The sequence below is a fragment of the Anas platyrhynchos genome, chromosome 12, assembly GCF_047663525.1.
Source record: "Anas platyrhynchos isolate ZD024472 breed Pekin duck chromosome 12, IASCAAS_PekinDuck_T2T, whole genome shotgun sequence".
Taxonomy (NCBI): Eukaryota; Metazoa; Chordata; class Aves; order Anseriformes; family Anatidae; genus Anas; species Anas platyrhynchos.
In genome coordinates this window covers 169769-182875 of record NC_092598.1, presented here as the reverse complement: position 1 = coordinate 182875, position 13107 = coordinate 169769, and the positions used below count along the sequence as shown (strand labels likewise).

The 13107-nt window shown below is 43.5% G+C and overlaps 1 protein-coding gene across 3 annotated transcripts; it reads left to right on the top strand.

The window, feature by feature from the left end:
- Nucleotides 1-2388: 2388 nt before the first annotated feature.
- On the top strand, nucleotides 2389-13014 carry KARS1 (lysyl-tRNA synthetase 1). 3 transcript variants are annotated; one of them, XM_072043835.1, is made up of 15 exons: nucleotides 2992-3089; nucleotides 3188-3299; nucleotides 3816-3966; nucleotides 4180-4345; nucleotides 4760-4853; nucleotides 5151-5337; nucleotides 5518-5643; nucleotides 7423-7542; nucleotides 8440-8602; nucleotides 8692-8865; nucleotides 9640-9725; nucleotides 10413-10498; nucleotides 10741-10867; nucleotides 12502-12645; nucleotides 12881-13014. In XM_072043835.1, the coding sequence occupies exons 2-15, from the start codon at nucleotides 3208-3210 to the stop codon at nucleotides 12965-12967; spliced, it is 1803 nt and encodes a 600-aa protein (XP_071899936.1). In that variant the 5' UTR covers nucleotides 2992-3089; nucleotides 3188-3207; the 3' UTR covers nucleotides 12968-13014. The 3 variants fall into 3 exon arrangements, with proteins under 3 accessions (XP_027321960.2, XP_071899936.1, XP_071899937.1); XM_027466159.3 differs by lacking the exon at nucleotides 3188-3299 and having other exon boundaries at nucleotides 2389-3089; XM_072043836.1 differs by lacking the exons at nucleotides 2992-3089; nucleotides 3188-3299 and adding an exon at nucleotides 3348-3570.
- Nucleotides 13015-13107: the final 93 nt, after the last annotated feature.

Sequence of the window (13107 nt, the reverse complement as noted above, 5' to 3'; positions counted from 1 at the left end):
CTAAAAGATTTTTAACTTCAAGTCTGAGATTAATACAGCTAGACAGAACTACAGCATATGACCCTGAAAGCTGGTCTACTTTTTCAAGCTAGACTGCATGGTCAGTCTAAGCAGAAGTGCTACTTTGCCTAGACTGAAGACTTGGGACTCTTCAACCCTGTAACTGGGGGAGAACTAACAGTTTTTTGAAATCACAAGGACAGATGGTAAATTTAATATTATTAAACAAATCCTGCAATATTAGCAATGGAAAATACCTGTTGAAAGTTGTTAACAAAAATTGAGATGACTGCACACTTGCTTGAGATTTTAACTGAGGTCTCTGTAACCATGAGACAGTATTATAATGTCCTGGTGAACGTTTTGGTCATTTCCAGATCTCAACATTTATTTATAAGACTGAGCACCTCAAACACATTTTCTAACATGCTCTTAACCCTCGTTTTGGACAGTTACATTTTCACTGGTATCATTTCTGCATGTCAGCTACTAATCAAGGTCCATTAACAAAAACATAAGGTAGTGACAACAGCTGGCAGAGTACGTTCCTAGATGATCATCCACAGCATTCTGAAGTGATACACATAACAGAAAGGAGGTTGATATCATGTACTAATAAGACAGCAGTTTCAGTATTTAATGAGAGTCTGTCTCACTTTGGAGCCAACCTCATTCAAAATCCACTACATACAGTAAAATACAGGCCAAACTGTCAGATGGCTTATATAGTAAATATACAGTCTAAAGCAAACTTTCACTATGAAAACTTAATACTGGATAGGATTTCTCTCTTCATCGTTTTCTGCTTTTAAATGTTCAGTATGCTCTGCATTTAAAAAAAAAAACAAACACAAAATCAGCCATTTATAAAAGTTATTTTAAAGCATTTCTGAAACTTTAGAACAATATAACATTCTCCATCACATCTGCATTTCTGAAATGACCTTGCTTTTATTAAGTTCTTACCACTGTAACAGAACAGTCATTTCCATCTACTTTACTAACTTTTCCTAAATGCTACTCGCTTTGCTACATTTTCAGCTCCAAATTTTGCTATCAATTTACTTCTAACATGCTCATCATCCTTTTGCAATTCTAAATCGTCCTCTCTGCTCCACACAGGGTATCCATCCAAACGCTGCCCTGTCTGCAGAAAGTATGATGTAGTCTCCACTTCACCAGTGTTTTTCAGAAAGGCCTGTGTAACAGTGAACAGGTCCACGTTAAACCTTTCCATGAAGTGCCGCATAGTTTTCACTACTTCTCCCACCACACTGGAAGAAGAGCAAGTGCTTCTTGGTCTGTCTTCCCTTTGTAACTGAGTGCCAGGGAAAGCACAGTCCTCCATCCCAGTCTCCAAACCAGATGCTGTTTCACCTGGAGGCTTTCCCCCTCCAACTTGTGTAGGAAGTTCTTCTAAAGCATCTGAGGTGTCACTTTCCGACTAAAAGTAAGAGAAATCATCAGTTAGGTATATTTCCCAGCAAGCTTCTGTTATTACTGCTACCCTGTGATCAGTATCTTCCACCATGACTTTCTAGAACATATAAAGACACTTTCTAATTAGTGGACACATCATAATTCAGTGACTGAAGTGAAGCGATGTATGTTAACAAGGATATACAAGATCACAGAAAAGCAAGACATGTAAGGGAGTATTTCAAAGGATCATAGACTATCTGAGTTGGAAGGGACCCACAAGGATCATCGAGTCCAACTTCTGGGTTCCTACAAGACCAGCCCCCAAAAAATCAGACCACGTGTCTTGAGTGTTTTCCAGACGCTTCTTGAACTCTGGCAGACTCAGTGCTGTGACCACTTCCCTAGGGAGCCTGTTCCATTGCCCGACCACCCTCTGGGTGAAAAACCTTTTCCCAATATCCAGCCTGAACCTCCCCATTTGAACAACCTAAGCACAAAAAGCAAAGATAAACATTAGCGCAACCGCGCGAACATTTTATGCCCAAGGTAAAAGCTGCCAATACAGCTCTCGACACATCATAGCATGTAACAGTCACGATAACCTCCTCAGCCGAACTTTGGGCAGAGAATCAAGTTACACAAACAGGTCCTACTGCACGTGCTGCAGTGAGATGCTGCTCACCGCAAGCCACATAGCTCACAGCTCACACGAAGCTCCCATTTCGCCATAGCAGAAGGGGTATCACGGTGCAAAGCAAACCAAGAATTTAACCGAGCTACGGCATGGGGAAGCCGCTCCGTGGCAGCCAGGGCTGCCGCGCGGAGCTCGCCCTCAGCGGCACAGCAGCGGCTGCGGCCCCGCCGCCGGCCGCCAACGCTCACCTCGTCGCTTTCAAACTCCCGATTCGCTGCCTCGAAAATGCCCATGCCTCGTGCGCGCTCCTCCTCCGCCTGCTTGGGCTCTGCGGGAAGAGACGGGCGATGGCTGCCGGGCCCGGGCCGCCGCCGCCGCCGCTCCCCCCGGGCCCCATCGGCCGCCCCCTGCTCACCCCCGCGCAGCGGCCTCAAGTGCCGCAGGTAGCGGTCGCGCATGGCCTGCCAGGAGTGCCGCGTCAGGCCGGCCCGCTCCAGCTCCTTCCACAGCGCCCTGCCGCCCACCCGCCTCCCGCCCCGCCCGCGCACGGCCTGCAGCAGCGCCGCGTCCTCCGCCTCCGTGAAGGCGAGGCGGCCGCGCGGCGAGGCGGCGGGCGGCGGGGGCGGCGCGGCGGGCAGCCGGAAGGGCTCCAGCGGCAGGCGCTGGTTGCGCTTTATGCACTCCGTCACGTACTCGGCGGAGACGGCCCCGCCGGGCGCCTGCTCGCCGGCCTGCGCCAGGAGCACGGCGTCCGGCTCCTGGATGCGGCACAGCCGCCCGCCGCCCGCCAGCAGCAGGGGCGCCAGGCGCAGCTTGGTCAGCCCGGGCCGCACGTAGAAGCGCATCGGCCTCCCGTCGTCCCACAGGAACAGCTGCCGCGAGCGCCCTGCCTCCGCTTTCCCGCGCGCCGCCATCGCTGCCCGCCGGCGCGCAGGCGCCGCGCCACCGGAAGCGCCGCGGGAGGAGCGAAGATGGCGGCCGCAGCGGAGCGGGGTTGCGACGTGGGGGACGTTGAGCCGCGCCTCAGTAAAAAGTGAGGGTGGGCGGGCAGGGCAACTGAGGCGATGCTGAGCTGAGCTGAGCTGAGCTGAGCTGAGCTGAGCTGAGCGAACGTCCGGCGTGTGCCGCCAGGTGATCCGTTGGAGCGCGCCATGCTGAGGCCTGCCGCTGCGCGGCTCCGCGGCTGGGCCTGGAGGGCCGCGCCCGCGCTCCGATGGCGCCAGGCACTTCATGACCAAAGCAGGTCGGTGCTTTGCGATCTGGCCGGGCCCGCCTCTTTCCTCATGAAGTTCCGGCCGGCGGGGCCGGGGGCTGTGGTGCCCTGCGCTCCACGGGGAGCGGGCCGCGAAGGCGGCTGCGGGAGTCTGAAGCAGAGCCTGACTTTAACCGGTGACTTTAACCTGACTTTTAACTCATTTCACTTACCTGCCGCGTGGGGTAGCTCTGCTTCTATGAAGGCTCGTATAAGGGGGCCTGCAGAGGATCCTTGGGCTCGCAGGGAACACGTCCTCAAGGTCTGTCTACGCAATACTTAATTCAGCTTTAGTTTTCTCTGAGTATTTGTATCTCTTAAGGAATGAACTAAAAGCCTTCAGAGAAGGAAACACTTAAACACGCTTAAGTATTATTTTGACTTTTGGCCACAGTAAGGGAAATGACGGGGCTATTTTTACAGTAAGGTTTTGGCAGAATCTGGCAAAGTGCTTCCCCATACAAGTAGCAAAGTACCTGCTGCATCTGTTTTCCTTCTGTTTTACAGTGAGCTGAAGAGGCGTTTGAAGGCTGAAAGAAAAATAGCTGAAAAAGAGGCAAAGCAGAAAGAGCAAAGTGAAAAGCATTCAAATAAGCCTTCCTTGACTTCTGACTCTGAGAATAACATTGGTGCTGATGAGGAAAACTTGGATCCAAATGTGAGAATCTGGACATGTGCTTATTACTGTTTTGAGAATAAATATTGTTGATCTACATTTGATTTTTATTCAGAATGAACTAAATGGTTAAAAGGGGGGGGGGGGGAGAGGAGAGGAGATACATATTCCTAAGTCAGGGTAGCAGTGTTTTAACTTGTAAAATGCTTTAAGATTCTAATAAAATCATTCGATCTTGCTTGTTTCTTGTTACAGCAATATTACAAGATCCGTAGCCATGCAATCCAGCAGCTGCAGGGCACTAATGAAGATCCTTATCCCCACAAGTTCCACGTAGACTTATCTCTCTCAGATTTCATAGAGAAATACAGTCACTTGCAGCCAGGAGATCACCTGACAGACATTACAGTGAGAGTGGCAGGTAAAAGCTAATCTGGAATACAGAAGGATGGCCTGTTGATTTTCAGAGCTAAGTCCTAGCTGTTTTTAGAGATGGGGTGGTCTGTTTTCAAATTTTGCTGATCCTCTTAGTCATGAAGCTAAGTCTGTAGCAGCATTATACTATTTAGGACAGGCTTTCAGACTGAGTGGATTGTTGCAACTTACCTTACAAGTATAACATTAGATTGTGATTTTGGCTTCAGGACTCAAAGCTCACGTGAACTTTTCTGTAGTCATGTTAGTTTTAAGATTTTAACTGCTTCTCTTCCACATTTAGTGATCAGTTCAGAACTGACGGTCTTTTTTATGGTTGGTGGTAATATTGTAGCTTTTGCCCTTGTGTCCTTCTGTTAGGGACATGTTTCTCAGTGTTCTGCATGCTTTTGGTGTTCAGGTCGAATCCACGCAAAGCGTGCCTCTGGAGGGAAACTGATTTTCTATGATCTTCGTGGTGAAGGAGTCAAGTTGCAGGTCATGGCAAATTCCAGGTAAGTAGAAATATTCCCAGTAGCATTCTAAATTGAACTGTTCTCTAGGACTTAGAAATGTGTATTTGGGCATCCAGTTTGGATTTGGGCATCGCCTGAGCTAAGCTGTTCAGCTAGGGATTGTCTTAGGTAGGCAGGTAGTGTTTTGCTTAGGCTGTTATGTATGGCTTCCTTATTAGAAGAATTCTTGTTTTTAAGAATTTGGCCTGAGGAGAGACTTGCAGGACAGTTGGAATGTTGAACTTCAAGCAAAACTACTTACTTTTTTTTTTTTTTTTTTTTTTTTTGTAATTACAGACTTTACAAATCTGAGGAAGAATATTTCTGTATTAACAACAAGCTGCGTCGTGGGGACATAATTGGTGTAGAAGGAAATCCTGGGAAAACAAAGAAAGGGGAACTGAGTATTATTCCTTACGAAATAACTCTGTTATCTCCATGCCTGCACATGTTGCCTCATCTTCACTTTGGCCTTAAAGATAAGGTAAGGTACCTGCCGTACCTGTGACTCTTGGAGGTGATTTGACAGGTAGTTATAAAAGGTCATCCGTTCAGATCTGCTGATGGTATCAGTGAACAAAGAGCCATTCATCTTGTTTTGGTACTTTTTTTCTTTGGCAGTACATTTTGACTAGCTTGTTCTAAAAATATTTGTTCTTTTCAGGAAACTAGATATCGTCAGAGATACTTGGATTTAATTCTTAATGATTATGTGAGGCAAAAATTTATAACCCGTGCAAAGATTGTGACATATATCCGGAGCTTTCTAGATGAATTGGGCTTCTTAGAGGTAAGGCTTTATTGTTTATTTCTGTCTGCATATTCAATGTGTTTGGGGCTTCTCAGCTTCAGGGATACTGTATATTCAGGCTCACATGCGAAATATTTATAGAGTGAGAGCAATTACCTCAACACAGTATGTTTATCAGTTTCATGTAACAGGAGCTGTTTTATTTTCCCTCTTTTTAAAGTTAAGACTATTGCTCAGTTGGTATCCTGTGATTCAGAAAACATTTATGAAGGTAGTACTTCAAACTGCTGTTGTCTTTTCCTTATTTCAGTAGTGTAAGGTAGAAGTGACATCTTTGCAATGGCATTTTGACATAATATAGTTCCATTAAGAGTTTATCAGCCAAATCTGCAAAATCTGCCACTGGAGTTTTTTGAGAGCAGAGGAAGGATGAAGCAGTCTGAACCTGTGCTATGTCATCTCTGTCTTGCCATGTAAAGGCTTTAAAATCTTTCTTTGATTTTTTTTTAATTTTTTTTTTTTGCTTTTAATCTAGTACTTACAAATTATACTATTTTGACAATAATTTGATGAAAGAGAACCATGAGAGTCCTTCTCAATTTATGTGAAGTGTAAATACATGAACAAAATAAAAGGCAGAGGAGTCAGGGAATCGTCAGCAATCTAAAGATGCATGAGTCAATGCTGAGTCATTAGTGTCCATATGGCATGATGTAGTGTCATACCACGGGCAGATACTCACTTGATTTTGAGAAAAATACATCCGAACTGTCATAGGTATTGTACTGTGCTCTTCAGGTTACTGTCAGGGCTTGTTTGCAGTCAGTTCAATGCTCCAAAGTTAAACTGCATTTCTGATTCTGGTACTGTCTGGCATGCTCACTGCTTTCCGTTCTCTGAAGCTCAGTCTGATATATAGTGCAGATGTGTTTGGAGAAACCCAAAATACTTAGAGACCTATATTAATACATATTTTAGGATGTTCCTCCTCTTTTTCAAGTTCTAGCTGCATTCTTGTTCTGTCGTTATCACACGTCAACTTCTGGTTTTGCCCTGATCTTTGTTCTTTCCCAGAAGCCCTGAGTCTCGCTGTAGTTCCTCTTCTGCACTGCTATAAACAGTTCTGTCGTGAATTATGAAATACTTGTTTTCATGATTTGAGGTTATTAACAGGAGATTAATTCTTGTTGGTAGTGAGGTATGAGGATATAGCTGGCATCCTGAAGTTCTTTATGCTGATGTGTAGGCCAAGCCTGTAGGTCAGCACAGCAGATTAAATAGCGTATCTCCCACAGAATCAATTAGAAAATCATTCTTATCACTTGGGCAGACTTATAAAGGAGCAGCTGCTTGTATTGTTTTGCCACTTTCACCTGTACTCTGAGTACGGGGCTGAGGTTTGATTTGTAAATCATTCTGTCATTCCATTTTTACATTCTGTCATTCCATTTTTACAAAGGTCATCTTTATTTTCTTACTTGCCTGTCAGGTTCTTCTTTCCCTGAATTTGATGTTGAACTTACATGTAAGTCTCTTTCTCTCGTAGTTGATAGTGTATATTCTTTGTATTATTATTGACTTCATGGGAGAAATGGCCTTTACTACAGAATTGTTTTCATATGCTGGAATGTCAAAGACTAAATGAAATGCAGAGATTTTTTCATCAGGGCTAGCTGTGGTTGGTTGGCTTTCTTGTTTTACGGAGTTCTGCTGTGGAAACAGAAATACTCAAAGGATGAAAGCACGGTAGGTATTGAGGAGGAGCCTGGAAATACTTATGTCAATGTTAAATTCTGTTATTTTGTTACTATTTTACAGATTGAAACTCCTATGATGAATATAATTCCAGGTGGAGCCATGGCAAGACCTTTTATCACATACCATAACGAGCTTGATATGAATTTATATATGAGAATTGCTCCGGAGCTTTACCATAAGGTAAAATACAAACCCCACATGGTTAATCCTATATTCTCCAGCCTGTTGTGATCTCACAGAGTCACAGAATGGTTGAGGTTGGAAGGGGCCTCTGGAGGTCATCTGTCCAAACACCCAATTCAAGCAGGGCCATTCAGAGCAAGTTGCCCAGGACCGTATCCAGAGAGCTTCTGAATATCTACAAAGAGGCGATTTAACAAACTCTCTAGGCAGACTGTGCCAGCGCTCAGTCAACCGTACGATACAAAAGCTACCTGATATTCAGATGGAGACTCCTGTATTCCAGTTTGTACTCACTGCTTCTTTTCTTGTCAATGGGCACCACTGAAGTCAGCCTGGCTCCATCTTCACATCCTTTCTTCAGTTATTTATATATATTGATAAGATTTCCCCTGGAGCCTTGTCTAGCCTAGACAGTCCCGTCTTTCTCAGCCTTTCCTCATTGCGGAAGTGTTCCTGAATTCATCTTAGTGGCCCTTCGCTGGACTCTCTCCAGTGTGACTATGTCTCTGTTGTACAGGGGTCTGGAACTGGACACAGTACTCCAGGTGTTGCCTCACTAGTGCTGAGTGGAAAGGAAGGATCACCTCCCTTGACCTGCTGGCAATACTTTGTTAGTGCAGCCAAGAGCACTATTAGCCTTCTTAGCGGCAAGGGCACATCTCATATAATAAAAATAAAAATAAATAAATAAAAATAAATAAATAAATAAAAATAAATAAAATAAAATAAATAAACAAATTAGGATTATTCCTGAAGAACAGTGGACTCAGTGGATTAGTGGAAACAAAATGGATCTTGAATCAGATTTTTCAGGTCATGTTGCAGTTATGTTTGTATGAGCTCTTTTCAGTTCTTCGAAAATGTTAGTATTTACTAGAATTTCCTTTTGTTTAGATGGTGGTGGTTGGAGGCTTGGACAGAGTATATGAAATTGGGCGTCAGTTCCGGAATGAAGGAATTGATTTGACTCACAACCCTGAGTTCACAACTTGTGAATTCTACATGGCTTATGCAGACTACCATGACTTGATGGAAATTACAGAGAAGCTGCTTTCAGGTGACATATGCAATATTAATTTAAAAAGAATAAGAATCCCCAGAAAGAACTGTATATTATGTTGTATACTCCCTTCTATACTCTTGTAGGGATGGTGAAACATATTACTGGAAGCTACAAGATCACTTACCATCCAGATGGTCAAGATGGACAGGCATACGAGATAGATTTTACCCTTCCCTTCCGACGCATTAGCATGGTGGATGAATTGGAAAAGGTTCTAGGAGTGAAATTTCCATCAGCTGAGTCCTTTGAAACTGAAGGTTAGATGGTGTTTATGCATGTCCTATTACTCTTAACACACAGAGAGCAAAGATTTGAAGTCCTCAGCCTGCAGTCTGTCAGCTACTTTTTTGAAGTGGTATCAGTACATGGGATTGATTTGCTCTCAATTTGTCTGTTACATGAGAGTCCAGAATGAAGTGAAGCCTTCGTGCCATGCAGTTTTTAGCAAGTTCTGACTCTTTCACCTCTTGCTTTGTGGAGTATATATAATGCTGTATACTCAGAAGACGTAATCTGAGGAGATCTTCATCTGTTAAAGAAACACAGCTTTTTATTTCTTATTTCTTCTGTCTTTTGTGCAGTTGAGTCTCCATGCCTGTGATCATAGGTTAGGAGTAAGATTATTTTGGGCATTCTTCAAAGTATGTGTATCTGCTATTTTATTCTTGAAATCATAATTTGTAAGGAAATAAGTTCATAATGCTTTTTAGTGCTTTTTTTTTTTTTAAATAATAATATCTGACAATTATGATGCAGGATTGTATGTAACTATTTTCTGATTTTCTGAAATGCGAAATAACTTAGATTTTAGTGTAAACTGATAAAAAAAAAAAAAATACTAAGCCAAAAAAAATACTTCTGTAGTGTTTGAAACTGACATTTGAGGTAATATTTTCCATGATGATTTCTACTGTTAATGTTTTCTACTATCGAGATTTAAAGAACTACTCTAAAACCTTTTGAAGTATGCAGGAAGAAAAGATGTGGCTGCCTGGATGGCTTTTCTAATTTTTTGTCTACAACTGTTTTAGAAACTCGCAGGTTCTTTGATGACCTTTGTGTGGCAAGAAATGTTGAGTGTCCACCTCCCAGGACAACAGCAAGGCTTCTTGACAGAGTAAGTAACAGTGATTTTTTGATAGTCCTAACATATTTCAGGATCTATCTGTATCAATAGAAGTTTCTTTAGAACAAGTTTAGCTGCATGTGACAAAATACACTGACATAGGCTAAAGCTGTTTCTTTATGACAGTGATAAAACTTGTTTTATCAAAATCCTGTTGTCTGCACTAAAACGTAGTTGACTGATACCTGCTTAATATGAGATCTAGAGAATTTTAGCATGAAAACTGGTTTCCTGTGCCCATAAAAAATCTGCTTTATCCTTATGTCAATTTTTTTTCAAGAGATCTGTTTGTTTGTATGTATCTTATCAAACTGGTAGGCTTCCCATATAGTTCTTTCATCAACTGTATTAAGTCTTTTCCTTTGTACCCAGCATATTGCCTTATAGAACCTGGTAACAAAAATAGTAACGTAATTTCATTTGCACATCATAACAAAGGCCAATAAAAAAAAGCAGCAGAAAAAAAAAAAACACAGCTATGTTACTGTTTCTTATCCAGCTAGGACATATGTGCTCTATTAGTGAGAACATTGCCATGATTAAGCATTATTCGTTGAGAAACTTCTCAGCTTCATGGTACATTCTTCAGTACTGAAGAGAAGGAATTAAGACGTTTGGGAAAGGCAGTGCTGGAAAGTGTTACTGTACTCTACACAACTTTTGCTTTTGTTTTCCCAGTTAGTTGGTGAATTTCTGGAAGTCACTTGTATCAACCCAACATTCATCTGTGATCACCCTCAGATCATGAGTCCTCTAGCCAAATGGTAAGAGTACGAGATAGTTAGTATGTAACTCCTTAATCCTCTATTTTTACACCAATCCAGGTAGGTTCTTAAACTGTGAAGCCTAGCATCCAGAGAACAGGTGTTCTCATACTGAGTAGTTTAAAGTTTTGACAGCTGTTACTGCTAAATGTGGGTAGACTTCTTGATATCATGTATGTGATCTATTGTTTTTGTAAAGCTATTTATTTTAAGGTGTGGTTGATTTGCCTCTTTTGATGTAGGCATCGCACTCATCGGGGACTAACAGAACGTTTTGAACTCTTTGTGATGAAGAAGGAAGTGTGCAATGCATACACAGAACTTAATGATCCTTTCCGGCAGCGGCAGCTTTTTGAGGATCAGGCCAAGGTAGGGTGTTTGCTGATAGTGAATCAATGATTTAGGCACATAAGTAAAGAGTATTTTCGATGCCTAATTCCAAATCTGTCACTAGTCCCTACAGCTGAAAAGGGTTGTTAATACTTAGAGTGAGTGTTCCTCACTCAAGTGAAACCCTGTCATTAAAACTTACTTCCTTTTAAAGGAACCTTGCTCTAAGGTAAACACGTCTAAACTCTTCTGTTGATTAGTTTATAGTAGCACTGCCAGGTTTTGGAATAGCATGCTTTTTTTTTTTCTACCTGAAGTACTAATCTGAAAAAAAAGCAGATGTGCAGGGTGTTTTCTTTGTGTTACTTGGAGTGAAAGTGAGTTATTTTTCCACAATTAAGCCTTCATGTAATCATACATCATATTTCCAGTTTCTTAAATAAGTTTCTGTGTCCAATAAAAGTTTGAATGTTGAGTCTAATTTTAAGAACTCTGAGCTCTATTAAATTGTTTCACAGAATAGAGCTGCAAACTGGAAATTATTATGCCTGGAAATTGATAGCACTAGGTGTCTCTACATAAGTCTGGGAAAGGAGGGACTCAAACTGGCTTTGTTATTAATTACGTATACACGCACATGGATGCGTGTGTGCATACATGATTGAGGTCAGATGGTCTGCAGAGAGTTCCTGTTATTTCTACTGTTTCTGATGGCTTCACATTACCTGAGAGGATTAAACAGTTATCAAAAACAGGAAAATATGTTAACTAACTTACTTGTTAGTAAATTTCAAAATGTTGTCAGTGTGAATATTATTAAAGATTTCTTTCTCCTTGGGTCTGCTGTATGTTTGTTTGCTGCTGTTGTCTGATTATGCCTAGTTTCTGCAGACCTGTGATTCTTTGTTTTAAATGAAAATTTGCCTGAAGGCTTAAGGGGGAAATTGAGTCAAAGGGTGGCAGTTCACATTTCAGGATTTCAGACTCAAGCAGAAAAGTTTAATACTTTGGGAGAGTCTTTCTTGAAACTATGTATACCAAAACGTTAGTTGTTTCAACACTGACATTTTGTAAATTTGAGGGGCTTGACTAGTCTGCATTTTTATCATCATCACCTTTAGCACTTGGAGGCTGTTAGGGCCAATTTTTGTAAGAAGTGTTAATTACTTCCTCAGTGTCAGGGATTATCATCTTTCTACATGAGGGGGGGAAAAAGCAACTGTTTAATTTTGTTTCATGGAGCAATTGCTGGTGATTCAAATGATTCTGGTTCTTAGTTGTTTTTGCAAACATTAAAGAGGCATTTGGAAGTGATAAAGAACCTGAGAAGCTTTTGAAAGCAATTTATTCCACGGTGGTCTGCTGCCATGTGTCTCCGGAGATTGCTTTTACTGAAGCAAAAAGGCTGAATGTTTGTCTAGAAAAGAAGCTTCTGGGTCACAAAGAAGTTGAGCTTAGAGTTGATTTGGAAGCACCTGTACAGCCAGCTTCCACAGCTTTCTTATTCTGGGTGAATAAACTTCCCTCATTTGTTACTCACTTTTGTGGCTGCATAAGGCTTTGGTTTTATCAGTTACACGGCTGCTACATACTCATGTCTGATGGCAACTAGTAGAACCGGTAGCGTCTAGCTCTGTACGACCCTGCCTTTTATCGCTTATTTTCTCATTTAGGCAAAGGCTGCAGGCGACGATGAAGCCATGTTTATTGATGAAAACTTCTGCACCGCACTGGAGTACGGCCTCCCTCCTACAGCAGGCTGGGGCATGGGAATCGATCGCTTCGCCATGTTCCTTACGGATTCCAGTAACATCAAGGTAAGCGGGAGCGGCGGCGCCTGCTGCGGGCGGCTGGAGAGCTGCCACGCGGTCCCGCCGAGCGGAGCGCGGGAGGCCGCGGGCGTCGCCCCGCCCCCGGAAGCCGCCCGAGCCGCCGAGCGCCGCTCCCGGCCGCGTGTCGGGGCGGGGCCGAGCCGAGTCGCGCTCTCGCGAGACTTCCGCGGCGCTCTGCGGGCCGGGGCCTGGCGCGCGCTGAGGGTGTCGCTCTTTGCAGGAGGTGCTGCTCTTCCCCGCCATGAAGCCGGAGGACAAGAGGAAGGAGGCGCAGCCCGAGCAGCCTGCCGAAGGCACCTCCGTGTGACGCCCGGGGCGGGTCGTCAATAAACGCAGCTCTGTGCCGCGCCAGTGCCCCCGTGTCTCTGTGTGCGCCTGCGCGGGAGCTCCCGCCTCCCCGATGCCCGCGCGCTCCGGGGGCGGAGCCTGCGGCCGCGCGTGCGCGGG